Source organism: Chelonoidis abingdonii, chromosome 6, assembly GCF_003597395.2.
Source record: "Chelonoidis abingdonii isolate Lonesome George chromosome 6, CheloAbing_2.0, whole genome shotgun sequence".
NCBI lineage: Eukaryota > Metazoa > Chordata > Testudines > Testudinidae > Chelonoidis > Chelonoidis abingdonii.
The window spans coordinates 92,345,553-92,368,775 of NC_133774.1; the positions used below are offsets into that span (position 1 = coordinate 92,345,553).

At 42.3% G+C, this 23,223-nt stretch overlaps 1 protein-coding gene across 7 annotated transcripts in view; it reads left to right on the forward strand.

Moving 5' to 3' along the window:
• The window catches only part of AGTPBP1 (ATP/GTP binding carboxypeptidase 1), a 169,661-nt gene that overhangs the window by 93,397 nt on the left and 53,041 nt on the right, over positions 1-23,223 (forward strand). For all 7 annotated transcript variants that reach the window (XM_075067237.1, XM_032771145.2, XM_032771143.2 and 4 more), the window contains 9 exons: positions 3,595-3,711; positions 7,055-7,767; positions 13,237-13,320; positions 13,591-13,677; positions 13,764-13,912; positions 18,791-18,878; positions 19,645-19,789; positions 21,503-21,656; positions 22,455-22,635. In XM_075067237.1, coding sequence (XP_074923338.1) covers positions 3,595-3,711; positions 7,055-7,767; positions 13,237-13,320; positions 13,591-13,677; positions 13,764-13,912; positions 18,791-18,878; positions 19,645-19,789; positions 21,503-21,656; positions 22,455-22,635 — 1,718 coding nt within the window. The remainder of the gene's footprint in view (positions 1-3,594; positions 3,712-7,054; positions 7,768-13,236; positions 13,321-13,590; positions 13,678-13,763; positions 13,913-18,790; positions 18,879-19,644; positions 19,790-21,502; positions 21,657-22,454; positions 22,636-23,223) is intronic.

The window sequence follows — 23,223 nt, forward strand, 5'->3', positions numbered from 1 at the left end:
ATGGGTGTTTCGCATGGTAGAGAGGAGATATTCTATCCAGTTTTCCTCTCTCCCGCCCCACCAATCCCTGTCCCTGTTCCTCTTCAGGGACCCTTCTCACGAGCAACTTCTGGTTCAAGAAGTGAAGTCCCTCACGGAGGCAGGGGTGGTGGAGGAAGTCCCGCGGGAGCTCAGGGGCAAAGGCTTCTACTTCCGGTACCCCCTCATACCGACGGCAAAAGGGGGCCTGAGACCCATCCTAGACTTGCAGCGGCTGAACAAGTTTATAAAAAAACTCAAGTTCCGCATAGTCTCCCTGTCCTCGATTATCCTCTCCCTGGATCCAGAGATTGGTATGCCACCCTCAACTTAAAGGACGCCTATTTCCACATTGCCATAATTCCACGGCACCACTGGTACCTCAGGTTCATCGTGTCCGGAGTTCATCCGCAGTTCACGATGCTCCCGTTTGGCCTGTCAGCTGCTCCCCGGGTCTTCACGAAATGCATGGCAGTCGTGGCTGCCTTCTTGCGCAGGTGTGGCATCCAGGTATTCCCCTACCTAGATGACTGGCTCATAAAGGGCCTCTCCAAGGAGCAGGTAGAGACCCAGGTGTTGTTCATCAGGCGGACCTCTCTCAATCTGGGCCGCCTATTGAATGATGCCAAATTCACTCGGTCTCTGACGCAACACATAGAGTTCATAGGAGCGGTTCTGGACTCCACACACACATGTCTGCCGGAGTCCAGGTTCGGTGCAATTTCCAAGCTCATCCTCGGACTGCACCATGCCCCAGTCACCACGGCGCGAGTTTGCCTCTGGCTGCTGGGCCACATGGCGGCATGCACCTATGTGGTGGTCGTAGCCAGACTCCGGCTTCGCCCGCTGCAGTCCTGGTTGGCGACAGTTTATTGCCCGGTCAGGGACCTCCTGGACTCAGTGGTGTCCGTTCCCCACTTGGTGCTGCGCTCGCTTCAGTGGTGGCTCAACCCGCGGGAAGTCTGCATGGGTGTTCCCTTTGCTGCCCCACAGCCCTCCCTCTCCTTGGTGACGGACGCTTCGGATCAAGGTTGGGGAGCGCACCTGGGATGCCTCAGGATGCGGGGCTTGTGGTCGCCGGAGGACCTTGAATTGCATATCAATATCAGGGAGCTGAGAGTAGTCCGCCTGGCGTGTTTGACCTTCTGGTCCCACCTGGCCAGCCGGTGTGTTTCAGTCCTTTCGGACAACACGGCGGCAGTCTTTTATATCAACAAACGGGGGTGCACGCTCATCTCCCCTCTGCAGGGAAGCCCTTGCACTGTGGGATTTCTGTGTCCACAATGCCACCCACCTGACAGCGTTCTGTCTTCCAGGGGAGCAGAACGGATTGGCGGACACCCTTAGCCGCTCATTCCAGGGTCACGAGTGCTCCCCCCGATGGGACGTGGTGCGCTCAATTTTCCAGCTCTGGGGCTTTCCCTGGTTAGACCTGTTTGCCTCAAGGGAAAACAGGAAGTGCCGACGGTTTTGGTCCCTTCTGGGCCGCAGTTGGGGGTCTCTGTCAGATGCCTTTCTTCAGCCATGGGAGGATGGCCTGCTATATGCCTTCCCTCGGATCCCCTGATACACAGGGTGCTTTTAAAGATTCACAGGGATCGCGCCAGGGTAATCCTGATAGCTCCGGTGTGGCTGCACTAGCATTGGTACATGTCATTCCTGCACATGTCCATTCAGGCGTCCCGGACCTGATTACACAGGACCGGGGCTCCCTCCGCCATTCAAACCTCAAGTTCCTTCACTTCACAGCCTGGATGCTCCATGGCTGAACCCAGTGGAATTGCAGTGTTCCCAGCAGGTCAGGCAGGTGCTGCTGGGCAGCAGGAAACCGTCAACTAAGGCCACCTGCCTGGCCAAATGGAAGCGCTTCTCCTCTGGTTGAGTCAGAGAGGTCACAACCCACTGGGGCTTCCAATTCCCGTTGTCCTTGACTATTTGTTTCACCTAAGACGACTGGACCTCTCCCTTTCTTCCTTTCACGTTCACTTGGGAGCCATATCTGCCTTTCATTCAGGAGAGGGGTGTACCTCAGTGTTTGTGAACCCACTGGTTGGGTGTTTCTTCAAGGGTATGGACAGGCTCTTCCCGCATGTGCGTCAGCTGACCCCTGCTTGGGACCTGAATCTGGTCCTCTCTGTCCTCTCGGGGCCTCCCTTTTGAGCCTCTGGCCTCATGCTTCCTGCTGTACCTGTCATACAAGACTGCCTTCCTGGTGGCCATCACTTCAGCCCGACGGGTGTCGGAACTTTGAGCGTTAACATCTGAGCCCCCTTACACAGTCTTCTACAAAGACAAGGTCCAACTTAGACCTCATCCAGTTTTCCTACCCAAGGTCATTTCACAGTTCCACATGGGCCAAGATATATCTTTCTCCGGTGTTTTACCCGAAATCACACGCCTCCAGCGAAGAGCGCAGGCTACGCCCCCTGGATGTCCGCAGAGCTTTGGCTTTTTACATAGAGCGTACCAAGCCGTTCAGACGCTTGACCCAGCTCTTTGTTGCAGTGGCAGAAAGGATGAAGGGGCTCCCAGTCTCCTCTCAGCGAATCTCTTCATGGATCGCGACCTGCATCCGGGAATGCTACCATATAGGGAAGACCCCTGTTTCTCCGGTCACGGCCCACTCCACAAGGGTCCAGGCCTCCTCGGCGGAATTCCTGACTCAGGTTCCCACTCAGGAGGTTTGTAGAGCGGCCACGTGGTCCTCCATCCACACGTTCTCTTCTCACTATGCCATCATGCACCAGGCTAGGGATGATGCAGCCTTCGGTCTCGCAGTACTACAGTCAGCAGTGGTCTCCGACCCCACCTCCTAAGGTTAGGCTTGTGAGTCACCTACTTTGAATGGACATGAACAACCACTTGAAGAAAAAAAACCGGTTACTCATCTTCTAGTAACTGTTGTTCTTCGAGATGTGTTGTTCATGTCCATTCCAACACCCACCCTCCTGCCCCTCTGTTGGAGTGCCGGCAAGAAGGAACTGAGGGGGTGGAGGGTTGGCGGGCCCCTTTATTGGGCGCTGTGGTGGCGCCACTCCAGGGGGCGCCTGAACCGACCCTACGGACGCTGCTAGGGGAAAATCTTCCGGCTAGCATGCACGCGGCGCTCGCACACCTACTTTGAATGGACATCAACACATCTCGAAGAACAACAGTTACTAAAAGGTGGGTAACCATTTTTTGTTAAAGCAAGGGAGTAAGTAGTTAAATGATTTTATATCTCATCTGCACTCAACTCATTAATTCCTCCATCACAATCTTTATCCCAATCTTCAGCCCACATAACTTTTATTCATCGTGGATGATTTCACCTGAGAAATATATTACACGCAGATGTTTTACGAGATCTGTGCATAATACATTTGCATACAGGCAGGAAAATTTGAGACATACATGTGGTGATATGTCCAAGGTTTTCTGCAGACTAATCAGATTGGTATGCTAGTGTCGTCTGGTTTATGTAAAGTATTCGTGCTTGATATATAACTGTTTTTAGATTGAAGCTCTTTTTTGTAATTTAGCTGAGAAGTTCATTTATAATACTTGTGTAGTTAACTTTTTCTGTTGCTCTTGCAGAATGATGATATAGAGACTGATATTAATAAACTGAAACCAAGGCAAGAGTTGGGACGACCCATAGAAGAACTGAAAATGTATGAACAATTTTTCCCAGAACTTTCAGATAACTTTAAGGTAAAGCATGTTAGATTTAATGAATTGTTGTTCTGCATATCTTGAATGCTCTATTTTGAACTGTTCATAACTCTGTTAACTTCCAACCTCTCCTTTTCAAACTTGATCATAGTCATCAGCAGGGTACGTTTTGCTTATGTGCCAAACAGCTAAATTCAGCTGTTTAAAGTTATTGTGTGGGAATAATTTTTTTAGCAAGCCTAACTACCCCATGTCTGCATTTGTAATTTAAAAAAAGGCTCATGGTGTCTTGGTCATACTTGGATTGGAGATAGGGGAGAAAAGTGGGGAGTGGGGGGGTGGAGTCCACAAATGGAATGCTATGAGCATGTGAAACCAGTAATGAATACTGTATTTTACCACAGATTATATTTTAATTCTTTTAAATGACAATGAATGCTGGTTTTTAGTGCTAAGATGACGATTGCTGTGCTAAAAGGGCAAGCACAGACCCCCCTGTTGACTTTAGGCTCCAAGTAATCAATTGATTTAGCAGGTAGGATTAGAGGGTGTTCATGACATTAAATGAAACTGACTTTACCATGTTTGTAAACTGTAGATCTCTTCTGAAGCATAAGTGTAAAAATGGTGGTATGGGATTCCATGTTTGTCTCAATAACTTCTAGAACAAACTTACTTGGTTTACAAATAAAAATGTAATTTTCTTACTTCTTGCCCTTTGAAATCAACTTGACTTGGAGCACAGGTTGAGTTTCTCCCCTCTCTTGTTCAACACTACATATAATAATATTAAAAAAAAAAAAAATCTGTAGGCCAAACTGGATGCCATATTTAACTCTCTAGTTTCAAAGTTGTCTTTTGTATCCCCTTTCACATCGCCTCTGTAAACTTATCACCTCTGATAGTTTTGCACAGGTGTAACTAATTAGAAATATTAGTAAACAAACCTTTAGATATACATGAACGAATAGGATACAGGTCACTGTCTCCTTGCTATGGTAGCTGTGCTAATAAGCGAAAACAGTAAAAACAGGTTTTGGCACAATTGTAAAGAGGACTCTGAAATAACAGAAGATCTGTTACGTAAGAGGATGTCCTTTTTTTTTTTTTTTTTTGTATGATCACTTTTCAGAATAGAACAGTACGTCAAGCATCTAATTTGTGTGTAATTTTGTGATGCGTAACAACTTTTATATAATTGTAGTATCAGCTATTTGTATAATCAGCAACAAATTTTTATTTGTAAACTAATCAAAGTTGATATGGAGTAATTGAAGCAATGGTTTGTCAACTCCAGAATACCATTTTAAGTCATTTTTAACCATATGCCTGCATTTTAATTATGTTACTGAGTTAGTCACTAATGATCGTTTTTTTTTTTCAGCTTACCTAGTAACACTAGCAATGTAAGAGTTTTGTTTTAAGATTATAAATCAGTGTCTACCTTGCTGTAACTAAGCAGAAAAAATATTTACTGTGATTTAAAAAATAAAATAGTATCTTTGATATTTCTAAACTGGTATAAAGTTCTGTTGAAAACATAAAATCAACACTGAAAGTTTGCAGATAACACACAAATTGGGGGTGTGATGAATATTGAAGAGGAGAGGTCACAGGTTCAAAGCAATCTGGATTGTTTGGCAAGCTGCATGGAAGCAAACAATATGAGTTTTAATATGGCCAAATGTAAGGAACAAAGAATATAGGCCTTACTTACAAGATGGGAAACAGTAAGCTGGGAATCACTCACTCTGCAAAAAACTTGGAGTCATAGTGATAATCAGCTGAATATGAGCTCCCAGAGCAGTGCTGTTGCCCAAAGGGCTAGTGTGATCCTTAGATGCATGAATAGTAGGAGTGGAGAGGTTATATTACCTTATGAATATAGCACTGGTGCAACCACTGCTACACTGCTATGTCTAGTTCAGGTGCTCACAATTCAAGAAGGATGTTGATAAATTGGAGAGGGTTCAGAGAAGAGCTACGAGAATGATGAAGGAATTGAAAAATGTGATAGTTCTATCTAGTGATAGATTCAAGAAGCTCAATCTATTCAGTTTAACAAAGAGCAGTTAAGGGATGACTCGATCAGTCTATCAGTACTTACAGAGCGGACAAATACTTGATAATGGGATCTTCAGTCTAGCCGACAAAGATATAACAAGATACCATGGTTGGAAGTTGAAGCTAAACAATTTCAGACTGCAAATAGGGTGTATGTGTTTACCAGTAATTGTACCAATTAATCATTTGGAACAATTAACCAAGAGTTGTGGTAGATACTTTGTCATTGGCAACTTCTAAATCAAGATTAGTTTTTTTGTTTGTTTTTTTTTTCTACAAGAATATGCTCCAGTTCCCCAAAACAAGTCCTGTGTTATATAGGAGGTCAGAGTTGATAATCACAGTGCTCCCTTCAGGCATTGGAAGCTATGAATAGCACAGCACTTTCCCACTGTTTACATGCACATATCTGATGATATGAAAGACTTATGTTTGAAACAGTAAATATCTTTCTGCAGTAAGAGGACTTCTCATAGCTACTTTTTGTCTGACTTCTTATGGCAAAAGTACTTCTTTGGGTTTTGAGGAAGGTGTACAAATAGTTTCCCTAGGGACTCTGACTGTTGGCTTGACAGACAGGAGACCTATATTCTTCTTGGCTCCGCTGTTGGCTTGCTCTGTGACCTTGGGCAAATTACTTGATCTCTTTGCCTCACCATCCCCAGCCTTAAAGTAGAGATAATGATGATTACCCACCTTTTGTAAAGCATTTGGTGATCTAAAGATGAAAAGCATCATATAAGAGCTAACTATTATTATCCTTTAGACTTAATACAGCAGGACACTTCTAAATCTGCGTGAGGGAAGGGACTAGGAAACGGTCGACGCTTGAGGGAAATGCATTTTATTTCTTGTTTAATATCTGAATATTGGAAAAACTAGAAAGCAAACGGGTAAAAATTGATCAAATGGAAAGTGTTTGTTTTAATGAGAGGACAAAGATGTTAATGAACCTTTCTAGTTCTTATGTCAGCAATATTATATATGCTATGTAATTAAATGCTGCACACCTTTTTAATTTCATGGCACAATTTTAAAAAAAAATTATTTGGAAGTTTTGTTATGTCACTGAAGAATTGCCTCATTTAGGTGGTGGCATTTTTCGTTTGGAAAAGGTTGACTTTTACGAAGTTACCGCAGCTTAACAGGCAAACTTTTTAGGATTATATTTATCCTGAATACCTTATTCCAAAATATACTTGTTTTATTGCCACTAAAAACCATGGAAGAGAAAAGTGTCCTTTCATAAGTGAATACAAACAAACTTTTAAAATATGAAAAATTGTTTCCTAATCATGTTCATTCTTTCTTTGTAAAGGACTATGACTTAGTCTTCAAGGAACCAAAGCCTTTTGCATCTGATGCAAATTTAGGTGGACCTATTGTTGTTCCTACAGCAGGAGAGGAGCAGTCTGTAGAAGCAAATCACTCAGTCATGGGAATTACTGTGAAAGAGAGCAATCACTTGCAAGCAGAGGAGTGTAATAAAAGGCCAGTCTTTTTGGATCTGCCAAAGAACGATCGCAACAAAGACAATAGCTTACAGCAGCAAAGTGATCAAAAGAAACTGCTTTCGTCATGCCAATGCCTAAACTTTGAAATAGTGAAAGGCTTGGACAGGATTACTTTGCAGAATACTTCAAAAAATGAACAGTATTACAAAACAGGGTGCGTAATGAAGAAAGAAAGCAAAACTAGCCTTACCTCACTCACTTGTAATAAACCTTGCCAGCATGTTTCATCTTGCGGAAGTGTTCTGTTTGAGGGACGATCTGTCCAGCTGGGAAAGCTGTGCTTCACGGGTGTTGATCCTGAGGAAGAGGATGATTCCAGCTCACATTCATCCGGGGAGCAAGTGATTCTTGAGGTGCCTGATATATTGCCACTCCATGACCCTGATCTTTATATTGAGATTGTGAAAAACACAAAGTCTGTCCCTGAATATTCAGAAGTGGCTTACCCAGATTACTTTGGTCACATTCCACCTCCATTTAAGGAGCCTATCTTAGAAAGACCTTATGGTGTGCAGAGGTGAGTTGACATATTTCTTTGGAAGAACAATTGTTGCAAGAGTAGTACAAATGAGAAATTCATGTTTAATGTATAAAATTATCATCTTTGTAATCTTGTCTCTAAAACATTTTCAAATAAAATTATTCTGAAGGCAAGTGACTAGCTGGTGCAAACTAGTAAATAACATAATGAAGTTCTATTGTGAAAGAAGTTTTTGGTGTAACTTTCTGTAATTAAAGCTATCTGAATGTTAAGCTACCAAAAAAAAGTTTTTTTTCTGAAATGAGAAATACTGTCTTTAAAACTTAATGTGAATATAAGCTGAAGGTGCAAGCAGTAAATGTTAACTTTTTAAAATTAAGCAGTGAATTATAAAAGATTAACATTTGTGGATTTCAGCCTGGTATGAGTAATGTGTTATCAGGGCTTGGCTACACTGGCACTTTACAGCGGTGCAACTTTCGCGTTCAGGGGTGTGAAAAAAAAACAAACCCCTGAGCGCTGCAAGATGCAGCGCTGTTAAGTGTCAGTGTAATCAGGGCGGCAGCGCTGGGAGCGGGGCTCCCAGCGCTGCACGTTACACCCATAAGGGATGTGGTTTACAAGCAGTGCTGGGAGAGCTGTCTCCCAGCGCTGAGGCTCTGACTACACTCACACTTCAAAGCGCTGCCGTGGCAGCGCTGCCGCAGCAGCTCTTTGAAATTTCTAATGTAGCTATACCCTCAGCCAGAAGAATTTAGAGCTTGCCAAAAAAAAAGCAGTGAATTTGCATAGTGTCAATTCTTTTGACACTTCTTTCTTCTTCCTTCTGCAAGAAAGAAGAGTTTAGCTCCCAATTACATAAATCAGTGTACATGTGAATGGTTAGTTTCACCATCCCCTGTTACACTCCTCTGATCCTTCAGTACCTCAGGCATTTTATAATCTCCTCAGACTACTACTGGGTAATCTTATGCTTAGAGAAATCTTGACATTAAAGATAAAATGGGCATCTCTGTTCCAGTACTTGGTGCCTTAACCAATTCACGCATAACTTTCCCTTTTAACAGGTGAATATATGTTTGCATTTATGCCTAGGGCTGGTGTGTGTGTAAACCTGAGTTTAGTCTGAGAATTTTCTTTGTTTTACTTAGACTCATAGACTTTAAAGTCAGAAGGGATTATTATGATCATCTAGTCTGACCTTCTGCACAATGCAGGCCACAGAATCTCACCCATCCACTTCTATAACAAATCCCTAACCTATGTCTGAGTTATTGAAGTCCTCAGATTGTGGTTTGAAGACCTCAAGCTGCAGAGAATCCTCCAGCAACTGTCCCGTGCCCCATGCTGCAGAGGAAGGTGAAAAACCTCCAGGGCCTCTGCCAATCTGCCCTGGAGGAAAATTCCTTCCCAACCCCAATATGGCGAATCAGTTTAAACCTGAGCATGTGGGCAAGACTCACCAGCCAGACCTGGGAAAGAATTCCTGTAATAACTCAATCTCCAACCCATCTAACATCCCATCAGAGAACCACTGGCAATACTTACCTGCTGATAATCAAAGATCAGTTGCCAAATTAATTGCCAAAATTAGGCTATCCCATCATACCATCCCCTCCATAAACTTTCAACTTAGTCTTAAAGCCAGATATGTCTTTGGCCTCACTACTCCCCTTGAAGGCTGTCCAGAACTTCACTCCTCTAATGGTTAGAAACCTTCATCTTAATTTCAAGTCTAAACTGGTGTCCGTTATATCCATTTGTCCTTGCGTCCACATTGGTCTAAGCTTAAATAATTCCTCTCCTCCCTAATATAACCCCTCTGATATATTTATAAAAGAGCAATCCTATCCTCCATAACCTTCTTTGGTTAGCTCTTTGGTCTCCTTTATAGACAATGTTTTCCATTCCTGGTCATCCTAGTAGCCCTGATCCTGTTCCATTTGAATTCATCTTACTTAAACATGGAGAACCAAACTGCACACAGTATTTCCAGATGAGGTCTCACCAGTGCCTTATATAACGGTACTAACACCTCTTATCTTTGCTGGAAATACCTCACCTGATGCATCCTAAAACTGCATTAGCTTTTTCACAGCATATCACATTGGCGGCTCATAGTCATTCCTATGACAACCAATACTCCGAGTCCTTCTCCTCTCTGTTACTTCCAACATGTGTCCCCATTTATAACTAAAATTCTTGTTATGAATCCCTAAATGCATGACCTTGCACTTTTTTTCACTATAAATTTCATCCTTACTATTACTCCAGTTTACAAGGTCATCCAGATTTCCTATATGATATCCTGGTCCTTCTCTGTGTGTTAGCAGTACTCCCAGCTTTGTGTCATCGCAAACTTTATTAGCACATCCGCTGTTTTGTGCCAAGGTCAGTAATAAAAAAGTTAAATAAGATTGGTCCCAAAACTGATCCCTGAGGAACTCCACTAGTAACCTCCTTCCAGCCTGACAGGTCACCTTTCAGTATGACCCGTTGTAGTCTCCCCTTTAACCAGTTCCTTATCCACCTTTCAATTTTCATATTGATCCCCATCTTTTCCAATTTAACTAATAGTTCCCCATGTGGAACTGTATCAAATGCCTTTACTTTAAGGTACTGGAATTGGGGTGGGTGGGTGGTGTATTTTTACAGTCTGAAAGTTCTTAAAGTACATTCATATTTTGTCCTGTGGAACTAATTGGAATTTCATGTGAACCCTTCTGAACTTCATTCAGAAACCATACTGCCTTCATTTTATAAGGCATAGCATCCTAAAAGTTCAGTGGGTGCAGGTAACTCAGTTGATCACATTAACACAATGGGATGGATTTATTGTAGGAAAACATTAAAAATGAACTTGGTTTCTCCAGGAATTCAAGCTTTACAAAAACAAATTGAAAATGAGTATAGTTAAAGGCTAGGGCAAAATTTACAAAACTGCCATAGTGACTTAGGAGCTTAAGTCTACTGATTTTTCTATGTGAATTAAGTACTTTTTGAACATTTTACTCCTAGTATAAAGTAAACCTCCGGGGGAAACTACCTGTTTCCAGAGTTTTGTAATAAAGACATTACTGTAGGATAGGAGATAGGACTGCTGGGGGAGAGGAAGTGGCTTTGTGACACAGTTGGAAATTTGGGGAAGAAACTCATGCCACTGTCTGTGTTCAGGACCCAAGACTGGAATTCCAAGAGCAGAGTAGGCTAAAATTCTATTCTCTCTAATCAGTACAAAGGGATTACACTGGGATTGTGTGCTTTGGTGAGTCTCTCTCTCATGCACTCACACCAGACTAAGGGCTTGTCTACACTGCGACATCGTTGACAAAATTTTTGTGTTTCATGGGTACTGAAAAAAGCCCCTCTATGAAAGACAAAAGTTTTGCCGGCACAAGTGGCAGTGTGAATGCAACTTTGTCAGCATGAGCACTCTTGGTACTTCTTGGGCTTGTGATTTCTTTTAAGATTGGTTAGTCTTGTGGTTAGACTGTCCTGGGTTAAGAAAAAATGCCCTTTCCTCTCCCCAGCAACGTTTACTTTTAAGTGCAGATAATTGCCAGCCTGAGCCCGCTTTCACACTGCACTGCAGTACCCTACAGTGTTGATTGGCTTCCTTCTGTTTTATTGCAGTTGCTGTGCAAGTTTTCGCACACAGCTCTACCAATATACACTCTAGCTTTTCCAGTTCAGGACCTCCTTTGAACAGATACTGCCAATTATGCAGTGTTTTGTAATATAGATAAAATGTCCACCAGGCATTTGTCTGAGACCACCAAACTCATTCTCATTTGCAACCCAAATAATAGATGAACCTAGGTCTCCAGAGGTGAAAGACTAATGCACTAATCCAGTCACTCCACAGCCTAGCCCAAAAATTCTCTCAACAAACTTTTTGGTGGCCTCAGAGTGCAGCTACCAGCTCTCACTGATGGCTGTACTGACACTTTCCCCTAAAATACTACATTAACTTTAGGAAAAACTACTAAATATGCACAGATATACATCCAAATCATTGTGATGTATATTTGTAGGATTTTTTTTTGGCAGAGGTGGTATTAAAAATAATGCTGCCTTGCCCTTCGGGAGTGATATTTGTAAATATCACAGCACACTTAGTAGGTACCTGGGATGCTATGAAAAGAGATACTTGTATGTTTAATATCAAGTATCACTTGTCAGACAGAGCTAGTAAGTCTGCTGTGAAAAGTGATACTTGCATGTTAGTTAATATCACTTTTCTCCCTGAAGGGGTTGGGGGCAAAAGGGGAGGCAGCAAGGGCCAGAAGCGATGATAGTGGGATGGATGCGGAGCAGTGGGAGGCAGCAGGGCCGGGGTGATGAGGATGGGTGATGAGTCCCACTGTTGCATGGCAGGAGCCAGCTGCCATGTGGCTGGAGCTGTAGGTAAGCGCCCAGGGCCAGTACCTGCTGCCACACGTCCAGAGCCCGGAGCTGGGCACCAGAGCCTGGGGCTGTGTGGCTTGAGCCAGAAGCCAGCGCTCGCTGCTGCACGGCCGGAGATAGGGGTCAGCACCATGAATCGGCACCTGCGGCTAGCTCTCGCCACCACATGGCTGGAGCCCGGGAACAGAACTGTGGATTGGTGCCTGTTGCCATGCAGCTGGGACAGGGTCCGTGCAGCTGGAGCTCGGGGCCACTGCATAGCTGGAACTGGGGGCCAGCACCTGCCACACAGCTGGAGACAGGTCCTGGAGGCTGAAGCCCTGCAGCTAGAGGCCAGGGCTGTGTGGCCAGAGCTGGGTGTGTGTATCAGTACCCACTGCCCTGCGGTCGGAGCCTGGGGCCGCACAGCTGGGCTCCTGAAGTCCTGCCACTGGAGCCTGCCACCCAACCCCCCACCCCCCCCAGGTGGGTCAAGAACTCACCTTGCTCCTGCAGCGTTGTGCCCCGCCTCTCTCCAAAGGCAGTGCAGGGTGGCGCATACAGGAGCAATAAGGAGGAATTGGGAGGGCCGATGCTTCTTTCCTCCCCCCCCCCAAAATCATTGCCCAGCAGGCTGTCATGGCCGCATGAAAAGCCCCTGGTGGCTGCATGCGGCCACGATGGCCACATTTGAGAAACATCGGCCTAGCTCCTAAAATCCCTTAAAATTTTAGTTACAGAAGGACTTATATAAATTACTCTTTTATAAGTGAATCATTTTCAAAGGTTACCTAGATTTAAGCACTAATACCAAATATAGATCATTACATACTTGAGCTTCTGCTATAATTATAAAAACAAAATTTTCATAAGTTAAACCCCAATGGGTTTTGTACATGAAGGTTCAACCCCTGCACAGGCAAGTTATAGAATTGGTCAGCTGTGTATGCAGGTGCTTACATACCACAAGTGCACCCATGGGGATGATATGGAGGCCTTACTGAAAATCAGACCCTGCATGTTTGTTTTATAGCTTTGGTTGACAAACAAATTGGTATGTACCATTTCTAATTGCTATTGTAGAATGTATTTTAAGTGAGGACTCTCTTCTTACTTCAGGACAAAAATATCCCAAGATATTGAAAGACTGATTCATCAGAATGATATTATAGACAGAGTCATGTATGACCTTGATAATCCCAGGTAGGCTATATTTATGGTAAAACAATCTTCAATTTGATTGCTAATTTTGTTTTCTTCAAGGAAACTATTCTGACTTAAGATAAAGTACCGTAGATGTGAAGTCTGTGGTAAAGCCTGTAGCCCTAGTCAGGGCAATACTGTACCTTTTTTGCTGTAATCCTGAATGTATTCTAGATAGATTTCCAATCAAAAATCTGAATTAACAAAAGAGTTCCAAAGATCCATTTCACTTACTAACAATGGTCTTTTTTTTTTCTCTTTCTTTTAAAGTTATTCAGTGCCAGAAGAGGGGGAGATTTTGAAGTTCAACTCCAAATTTGAGTCTGGAAATCTGCGCAAAGTTATTCAAATTAGAAAGTAAGATATCTTTCTTTTTCTTATTTTGCATATGTACTGCACATTTCTTATTTTAAGAAGATTTATTTCTCTTTGTTAATCTTCAGAAACGAGTATGATCTCATTCTGAACTCGGATATAAACAGCAATCACTATCACCAATGGTTTTATTTTGAAGTCAGTGGAATGCGGCCAGGCATTGGTTACCGGTTTAACGTCATCAACTGTGAAAAGTCGAACAGTCAGTTTAATTATGGTAAGACTTCTTTTCAAAAGGGATGGAAAATTAGCATGTAGAGAGACCTACTGGACTAGCCAGAACAGGATACTTCCCCCCCACTGGGATCACTAGATTATTCATCTCTTTATTACAAAACAAACTCCTAGTATTTCATGTGACTATGTCATTAGAAAACTGTGAAATAAGTGTTTAAAAGAATCTCTGCGTGTATGTGTTTAAAATTATTTTTCGAATGGAAAACCAAGGAAGAAGTATGTTTTGATTAAAGCTGAAATATAAGAATGTTGTTCCAGGCTCCTACTAAAATTGTGGTAAGGCTATTATCAGAAGGTGCTGGAAAAGACAAGCCGAGTTCTACATGGACGCGAAGAGGATGAAAACTAGGAGCCATTAAGACCTCTCTGAAAGTTTTTGTATGTTTTAGTAAATGAAAATAAGTGCAAACATTGTCAAACAACTTTTGTCTCCTGGATTTTGGGGATTTACATGTGAGTGAAAATGTCATCATGTTGCTGAGAAATTAAATATAATCAATAAGTTCATGTAGGAGACCAGAATGAGCTATAGGTTTAAGTGGAAACAACTCAATTTCTCTTTTCAAAATTGTATATTTACATCCCCACTTTGGAAATGTTGATACATTGATATGTGATATCTGAAATTTCTAGCCAGTAGTGTCTGTTGAGGTTGGGCGGACACTCTTCCAAACTACATACTGACATCCAAGTGTGTAAAAAAGAGCATTGTCCCCACTACTGTTCTTTTCTTCCATCCACTAAAGGATCAGTGGCTTTAGAACACTTCCTTATCAGTCTTTCTGGTTTTTTTTTACCCTTTTGGGCATTTTCCTGGTTAGTTTTTTTAAAAGTTTGTTTTTTCACCAGTGTCATTGTGAGCATCTAGGGCTAGTTTTTCAGCTCTTATGTTTTTCAGCCTTGTTCTTCTGTACCAGTAGTTGGGTCTGCAAACCTCTGTGGCACTATTAAGGCAGACTTCAGGTGCTGTGTTTCTTGTGATGCCACAGTGTTGGTCACAGACAGCTGTGTTCAGTGCCTTCGGTACTTGAGTGAAAAATCAGACCTAGATAGATGTTCTATCTATCTTGCCTTCACTTCCTGAACTTGTAGGAAGCACAAAAATCCCATCAGATTCTTTTTAGTGGAGGAAGCTTGAGACTTAGTGGGCACTCTCATACTGAAGGTCAGGGATAGTCTGTTACTCAAAAGATCTGAATATCAAAAGAGCCTGCCTGTGACATGGATCAAAGCAGAATGTAAAGGTCAGTGGGAAGAGCATGAACCCCTGCCATTTAGGCCCAAGAGTCCAAATAAGTGTCAAGCTATCCTCCATTTCTCTGGATAATCAAATTGAAAATTAAATAGTGTTTCTCTGAATCTGCTGTGCAGCTAGGCAGAAACAGAAGGCTCCATTTTGACTTATAACCCACTAAGAAAAATTCAGGTGCCCACTCAATAGTTACAGTCATTGCAGGATAATACTTTTTCACAGAGCCCATAATTAAAATGGTGGATTCATTGTCACAAGAAGTTGTTGAGGCCAAGAATTTAGTGATAACTCTCAGTATTCTTGTTATCCATAGAAATGTTTAAAACCTCTTGAATTTTCCTATCAAAAATTTTGGAAGGAATATTAAACTACCTGCTTGAAGGCTTGAGCCAATCTCGGATGGAGGTTAGGATAAGCCCTACTGTGAAGGACACCCCACCTCTGTTACACCTTCTGAAGCATCTGGTATTGTCCACTGTGGGGAGACAGGATAGAATGGGCTATCCTATTTTGGTACTCAGACCTAGAGAAACTCCTTACCTTGCTGGTTCTGCCCAACCTGGACTTTCAGAATGAGGCCAGAGCCTGTACCCAGACCAGACATCCTTGTACCACATAGCTTGAATGCTGCCTGGATAATGTCTTCAGAGAGAAGCTGATCTGCTGTTCTAGACATCTTGCTCCACAGTGGAAAACCTTTAACCAGGCTGATATAGAAAGCCAAATGAAAGAAATGTTTCTATTTAGGCAGTTCAACAACACCTTTCTCCAGTGGCAGCTCCAATTGCAGTGATACTAGACAGTTTACTTTCCCTGAAATAATTGAATCTGTCTCTAAGCCTGATAAGGGTTTAGCTGGCAGTGATCTCTTCAAATCCTCCCTATTTACAAGACCACATTGTCTTTTCACATCCCACAGTGAGGGCAGTCAGGACTAAGGGTCAGAGCTGGGTCAAACCTGAGGCAGGTGCCTGGAGATTTCCTAAAATACCTCTTGAGTTTATATAGGCCAGGGAGCTGTCAGGAGCCATGAGGCTGCAGCCTGTCAGACAGCTGGAGGCTTCCCATGGTCTGTGCCCACAGCAAGTCATGGGAAAGTGGAGTGCAAGCTTGTAACAGCTGCTGCTAGGTGGCCTGAGTTCTAGACTCATGGGGCCTTACACTCACCAGTCAGGAAACACCCCTACTTCTTGAGATCCTACTTCACTACTGATTATATTGATAGGGTCTGTCTATGGGCCTATTGTTACCTGCTCTGTTTATCGGTGGAAACTGCCTTTCTGGTAGGAGGGATTCAGGCCTTCAAGGCAGGCCCCCCATATAGCCTTTCACAAGGGCAAGGACTCCTTCAGGCTTCACCTTAAGTTTTTATGCAAGGCAGCTTCAGACTTCCTTGTCAATCTGTCACTTCACCTCCTGGTTTTCTTTCCTAACTCACGTTCTACCCCAGGTGAAGTGAAACTTCACATTAGATAGAACTGGGCATTCAGGTACACACTTAGGTTCTTTATGGTGTTTGAAAGTTTTAAGAGACAACCCATATCATCCCAGAGACTAAGTGGGCCTTAGTCTATATTAGGACTTGTTACAATCTGGATATGAAAGATCCCCCTAGACTTATTAGGGCTCAAACAGCCTCGGTGACCTGCTTGGTTCACTTCCCTGTATCAGAAATAAGTAGAACAGCAACACTGAGCTTGAGCCACACATTTATCACTCGCTATTCCTTTGTACAAGCTTCCAGGTCAGATGCTAGTTTGGGAAGGGCTAGCCTACAATCACAGTTCACTTCTTAAAAACTAGGCAATTAGTGGTCACCAAGAGTGGAATCTGTGTGGAGATCACTTGAGGTGAGACCAGATATGTTACATAAAACAGTTCTTTGCAGTGTGTTTTCCACACAAACGTCTTGCTCAGATTTTTTCTAAACTACTTCTAGCAACTCAAAAGTCGTCATCCTTTCCCTGAAACCTTGCTATGAAATGAGTAAAATTTCTGTTAGAGCCAAGTGAACTATTCCTAATAAATAATGGACTCAAACAAAGTAAGTCCTATTATCTGCTTCCTAATTATCATTAGCAAATTTTTGATTTTTATGAAGTTGCTGGATAGTCAAAACTGACTGCAGGCTTGTCTGCTCAGTGCGGTAGGAAAAGCATACTATGGGACTGATTTCTAAATCACACTAACATGTTGCATATTAATTGCTCTGTTTAGACTGGAATGGGCAAACTTTTTAGCCCGAGGGCCACATCTGGGTGGGGAAATTGTATGCAGGACCATGAATGTAGGGCTGGGGCAGAGGGTTGGGGTGTGGGAGGGAGTGCAGTGTGCAGGAGGGGGCTCAGTGCAGGAGGGGTGCAGGACAGGGCTCAAGGAAGGGGATTGGGGTGCAGGAGGGGGCTTAGGGCAGGAGGCTGGGGTGCAGGAGAGGTGCGGGGTGTGGCAGGGGACTGAAGGCAAGGGGTTGGGGTGCAGGAGGAGGGGGCTTGGTGCAAGAGGGGTGCGGGGCGGCTCAGGGAAGGGGTGCAGGAGGGGGCCTAGGGCAGGGTGTTGGGGTGCAGAAGGGGGTGTGGCGTGTACGGCAGGGTAGGGGGTTGGGGTGCGGGCTCCGGCTTGACGCTGTTTACCTCGAGCGGCTCTGGGCTAGCAGCGGCACGCAGTGGGGCTAAGGCAGGCTCCCTGGCTGCCTTGGGCCTGTGCCACTCCTGGAAGTGGCCAGCATGTCTGGCAGTGGCTCCTGGGGGTTGGGTGTGGCAGGACAGGCAGCTCCAAAGGTGTGCTGCCCTCGCCTGGGGGTACCACCCCCAAAGCTCCCATTTGCTGTGGTTCCTCGTTCCCAGCCAATGGGAGCTGCGAGGGGCAGTACCTGCAGGCGAGAGGAGCGTACAAAGCCCTCTATCCCCCACCCCCAGTGGCCGCAGGGATGTGGTGCCTCTGGGAGCAGCACAGGGCCAGGGAAGGCAGGGAGCCTGCCTTAGCCGGACTGCGCCACGGGGATGGCAATCCCGCTGGCTGAACTGAAAGCCTTGATCGGCCGGATCCAGCCCTCGGGCCTTAGTTTGACCTACCCTGGTTTAGACCCTGCTGCTATATTCTGAAGGTTTGCTCACATGCCTTAATGTAGTACTGTTTGGCAAAGGAAACATTTTTCTTATTTACCTGAAAAGCTCTGCTTATAAAACAGTATCTGTTTTTGATTGATATTGTGGTTATCCAGTTTTTCAGGTGGGTGGATTGAGATATGAGAAGGCTGAGATTTCCTAAGAAATTTTATAGTAACAGTTGGTTACATGTGATTTAAATCCAGGATTTTACTGTTCATTTGAGCCACTGCATTATTTTTAAATTACATTTGGTACATGTTTCATTTGTACATTGCTCATTTTGAGTCATTTTTCAATTTATATATCTCTTGGCTGTTAATTAGAAGATGGTATGACATTCAATCTTTATAATGGACTCTGTAGGTTAGACTTCTATAAAAAGTGAAATGAATATAGTGTGTGTACATGAGACTGTATTCAGATGTGATCCATTGCTTGTTAGCTGTACAAACAGAATTCAGTGACCTTAAGATAAAAATCGAATGCATTTTTCTTAAAGGTATGCAGCCCCTCATGTATTCTGTTCAGGAGGCATTAAATTCCAGGCCATGGTGGACTCGTGTTGGGACAGATATTTGTTACTATAAGTAAGTATGCCAACAAAAAATGGAGGTAAGCAAATCTGTTATGTTGAAGACTAGAACAAAATCTAATTTACATGACTAGAACAAGCGCAACCATGAAATGTGATAATATTTAATATTTCTATAGCAAAGCAATTGTGTGGTTGGCTTTTTTTTTTTTTTTTTTTTTTTTTAAGTTTCTTAGACGTTGACAAATGAATTTAGAAATAAATTAAGTATTGTGTTAATGCTATATTGATAAAATTTTCTGGGAAAATTGTATTAATTAAATGACTTTGTGTATATAAATATTTAAGCATATTTGTATTAAGAATTTAACCTTAATACCTTTAATACCTCACATGTGGTATTGTTGACTTTCTTTTTGGGATCCCATGATGGAACCTCTTTCTAGGTATTTACTCCTTGTTTACTGGAGAGACCTCAGAGTGTAAAACAGGAAAACTGCTTATCTTTACAAATGGCCCGGTCATTGGAGGAGCTGTAGGGTTCCCACTTGTCATCCCTTCTGTTCAAGGGCTGTCTGTTTTGGTTCCCACTCCCACCCTCACCCCATTAAAATTTCCTACCATTTCTACTCTGGTTTGTTTCTACCAGTAATAGCAGCAGTGTACACAGAAGCGTACGAGTGTTGTAACCATCATATGATCTGACACTTCTCGGAGCCAGGAGGGTTTTCATATTATGTTCAGAAATGATATCCTCTGATGTAGTAAAAATGTCTACACATCTCTAACACTTTTTTATGTTGGTTTCATTTCACTTTTAGGAATCACTTCGCTAGAAGTTCAATTGCTGCTGGTGGTCAGAAAGGAAAATCCTATTACACAATTACATTCACAGTGAATTTCCCACACAAGGATGATGTCTGCTACTTTGCTTACCACTATCCATATACGTATTCGACTTTAAGGGTGAGAGAAGCCTTAAACTGGATTACTTGGATGTCCATTTATGTTACTGTATCTCTTTCCATGAGAAAATGCTGATTGCTTCCAAATATTAGTTCATAGATACGAAAATAGTACATAAATGAAAACATATATGTTGAAAAGTAATAAAACACTCTCATCAAAAGTCAAGTAAGAAAGGAATCAGTCTGTTACAATATATGTAATAAGTTTTCTTGTTCTTTAGAACAAAAAACTTCAAGAAATTTGAAATTTCTTCATTTCCTCTATACGATATGTCTGATAATTATAGGAATTACAGCTATATCAGTAATTGACTTAGATGTTCCCTTCTCTCCCCTCCCTCCCCCCAAAAGGCATTGAAAACACTGACAGCAGGAGAGTATGGATAAAAGTTGACAGATGGATATAACTCCTCTGTAAAGTTGCCTAGAATGACATCGTTAACCATGATCTAGATCTGTCTCCCATTGAAGTCCATTGAGAGTTTTTCTATGCACTTTGGTGTGAATTTGATGAGGCATACATGGCTAAGATGATAGTGTCAAATTTAGTCTAGGATCTGTCTATTATATCTTATCTGTCTACTTGTACCTTGCTCATTATGGATGTATCTCAACTACTAAGGTTAAGATTACAAAGTATTAAAAAGGAAATGTTTTCAGGATAATGAATTGAGTGAAACTGGGGTATTGTGATGTTTTGTTGATGTTTGTAAAGCAAAGTGAGATGCTTAACTAGAATATGTTGCATTGGTTATATTAACAAAAGCAGATCTGGGACTCAACATATTGTGATACAGCATGGCCAGAGGACAGCAGGAGAGGGTTAGAAGGAAGCCTTATTCCCTGTAAGAGGAAGAAAGTTTGCTATAGATTAACTAGAGCACCTGACGCCAATTAGAGCACCTAAAGCCAATTAGAGCAACTGCAGTCAGTCACATGATAAAAACCCATGCTTCAATCAGACAGTGTGGGAGTAGGAGCAGAAAGGATTGGTGTTGAAACAGAGGACAGTTTGAAGAAGTGCTGCAGTGGGCTAAGAAGTCCTAGACCCTAAGTAAGGGGCACCTGGTTTGTGCAGAGGGAGGGAAGGAAGCCCCCCACAAGCTGAAGGGCAGGAGGGGAAAGTAGCCCAGGGGAAGGAACCATCAGTTCAAATGGTTCACCACTACCCTAAGGGCCCCTGGGCTGAGACCTGGAGTAGAGGGTGGGCCCAGGTCCCTCCCTCTCCACTCCCCTCCTCTAGGACACTAGTGGGGCAATTAATATTCCAATTTAGGGGCAAGAAATGGCGCCCTGAACCCCCACCAAAGAAAAGAGAGCGCGAGACCCATCATAATAGTGCCAGCAATTTGCCACAATATAGAATAGATCAATATTGAATGAAGCTGATCATCTGGGACCGTTCACAAACCAAGTGGCTGCTCCTTGAGGGAGTATCATGTGGTTAAAAACAGAATCAAAGGGTGGCGCATAGAAGCAGAAAGTGCTCCAAAACACAATTTAAAAAGACTCAAAACACTCTAGACAAAAGAAAACATTAGTCAGCTATAGATGTAGTGGAAACCTGAAAGGTATTTCATGGCCAAAGTAGTGATGGGAGAATTATCTTCTATACCTGGAACAATAAAAAAAAAATACTTAATAAATGTTTGTTTATCATATACAAAATTGCAAAGGACTTAAGTACCTTTTCATCATTTTGGGGATGAAGATGCATCTTCAGAAATTGGAATCCATGCACAACCCTCAGCAGATCTATTTCCGACAAGATACTCTGTGTGAGACACTGTCTGGGAACAGCTGCCCTTTAGTTACTATCACAGCCATGCCGGAGTCGAATTACTTTGAACATATCTGTCAGTTCAGTAAGTATAACTTCTCTTTGGTCCACTTAAAATTATGTAATATTAGCTCTTTCTATAAACGTTAATGCTTCATTTGTCTGCAATTCTTGGTGGGTCTTTACTGTAAAATAGCAAAACTCAGTTATATTCATGAGATTACCACTTGTTGGTCTGCTCACATTTTATAATTTTGCTTTTGTGTTTAACAATTCAAGCATCAGGTGGGGTTGTTTTGTTTGATTAAAGATAAATTTTGGACCTGCATGATTTTTCTTTCTTAAAAAAAAAAAAAAGTACTCTATCAATTGCCAAACAAGATTTATTCTTATGCTAAACTTTTTTAATGTTATTTCAAGACAGTCCCTAATTCCTCATTCTTTAGTGTTCTTCATGATCTTATAGCAGTTCTTTTTAGTGCAAAAATGTATTTTCCATGGAGCCCATTTCATAAATCTCACATAAGGACTGCTGATTGTACCACCATATGGCCCCCAAAGCATCCCATTTTTTTCCTGAATTTCTTTCCTGTCTTCATAAGGGAATTTCAATTATATCACGTAAGTTACCAATCATCAGTTCTTTTAACAGATGGTGTTTATGTAGTTTTTTCATGTTGCATTAAATTTAAAATCCATTGAGGCACTTGTGTAACAATCAATATTTTATGATAAAATCCTCCATAAAGAATCCCGAATTCATGCGAATGCACTTTGAAAAATACTGTACATCACCATCCACCAACTCGAGCTATTTATTGTTTTCAAACTGTTTTAATTTACTTGTTTTACACCTTGCAGTTTTTGTGAATGCTTCTTTTAGGGAATCGTCCTTACATTTTCTTAACTGCTCGTGTGCATCCTGGAGAGACTAATGCAAGCTGGGTTATGAAGGGAACATTGGAATATCTTATGAGTAATAACCCCACTTCCCAGAGTTTACGAGAATCCTATATTTTTAAAATTGTCCCTATGCTCAATCCAGATGGTGTCATCAATGGAAAGTAAGTTTAAACTCTGCTCACAAGTACAATTAATTAAAGATCTTTCTGTATCTTGTAATAAAAACAATGTTGAAGTCTTAAAATAAAAATGCAGTAGTTTTCCAGAATTAATACATAGTCAGTATTCAGGCTCAATTTTTTTTCATATTTGGGTTTTTAGTCTTTTCCAGTGGTTTGCTAGCTAACAAAACTACTGTAAACAAATCTTACTGACAAAATGTTTTCCTGATTTTCTTCAGTCAAACATATATACTAGTAATTTTAAGAGCCTCCATGATCCAGACTATGAAAAACTTTTTTTAAATGTAGGTCTTTTATATGCTGTCTGTTTTGAGATGACACTTTTTTCTAAGAATTAACTGCGACTGTAAGTCGCAGCCCTGGGTACAAGCAGTAACATGGAATTTAATAGGGAGGCTTATGCCAGTGAGAGCGGAAGAGGAAGCGCAGCGTACATAGTGATGGGGCCATAGACTCATCCATCGATGTCACGTGTACCAGGTATGCCACAAATTCATTGGAATGTTAGAACACTACTGCAGCACAGTTGTTGGAATGGAGGGCTAGCAATGAAGTCATTAAAGTATG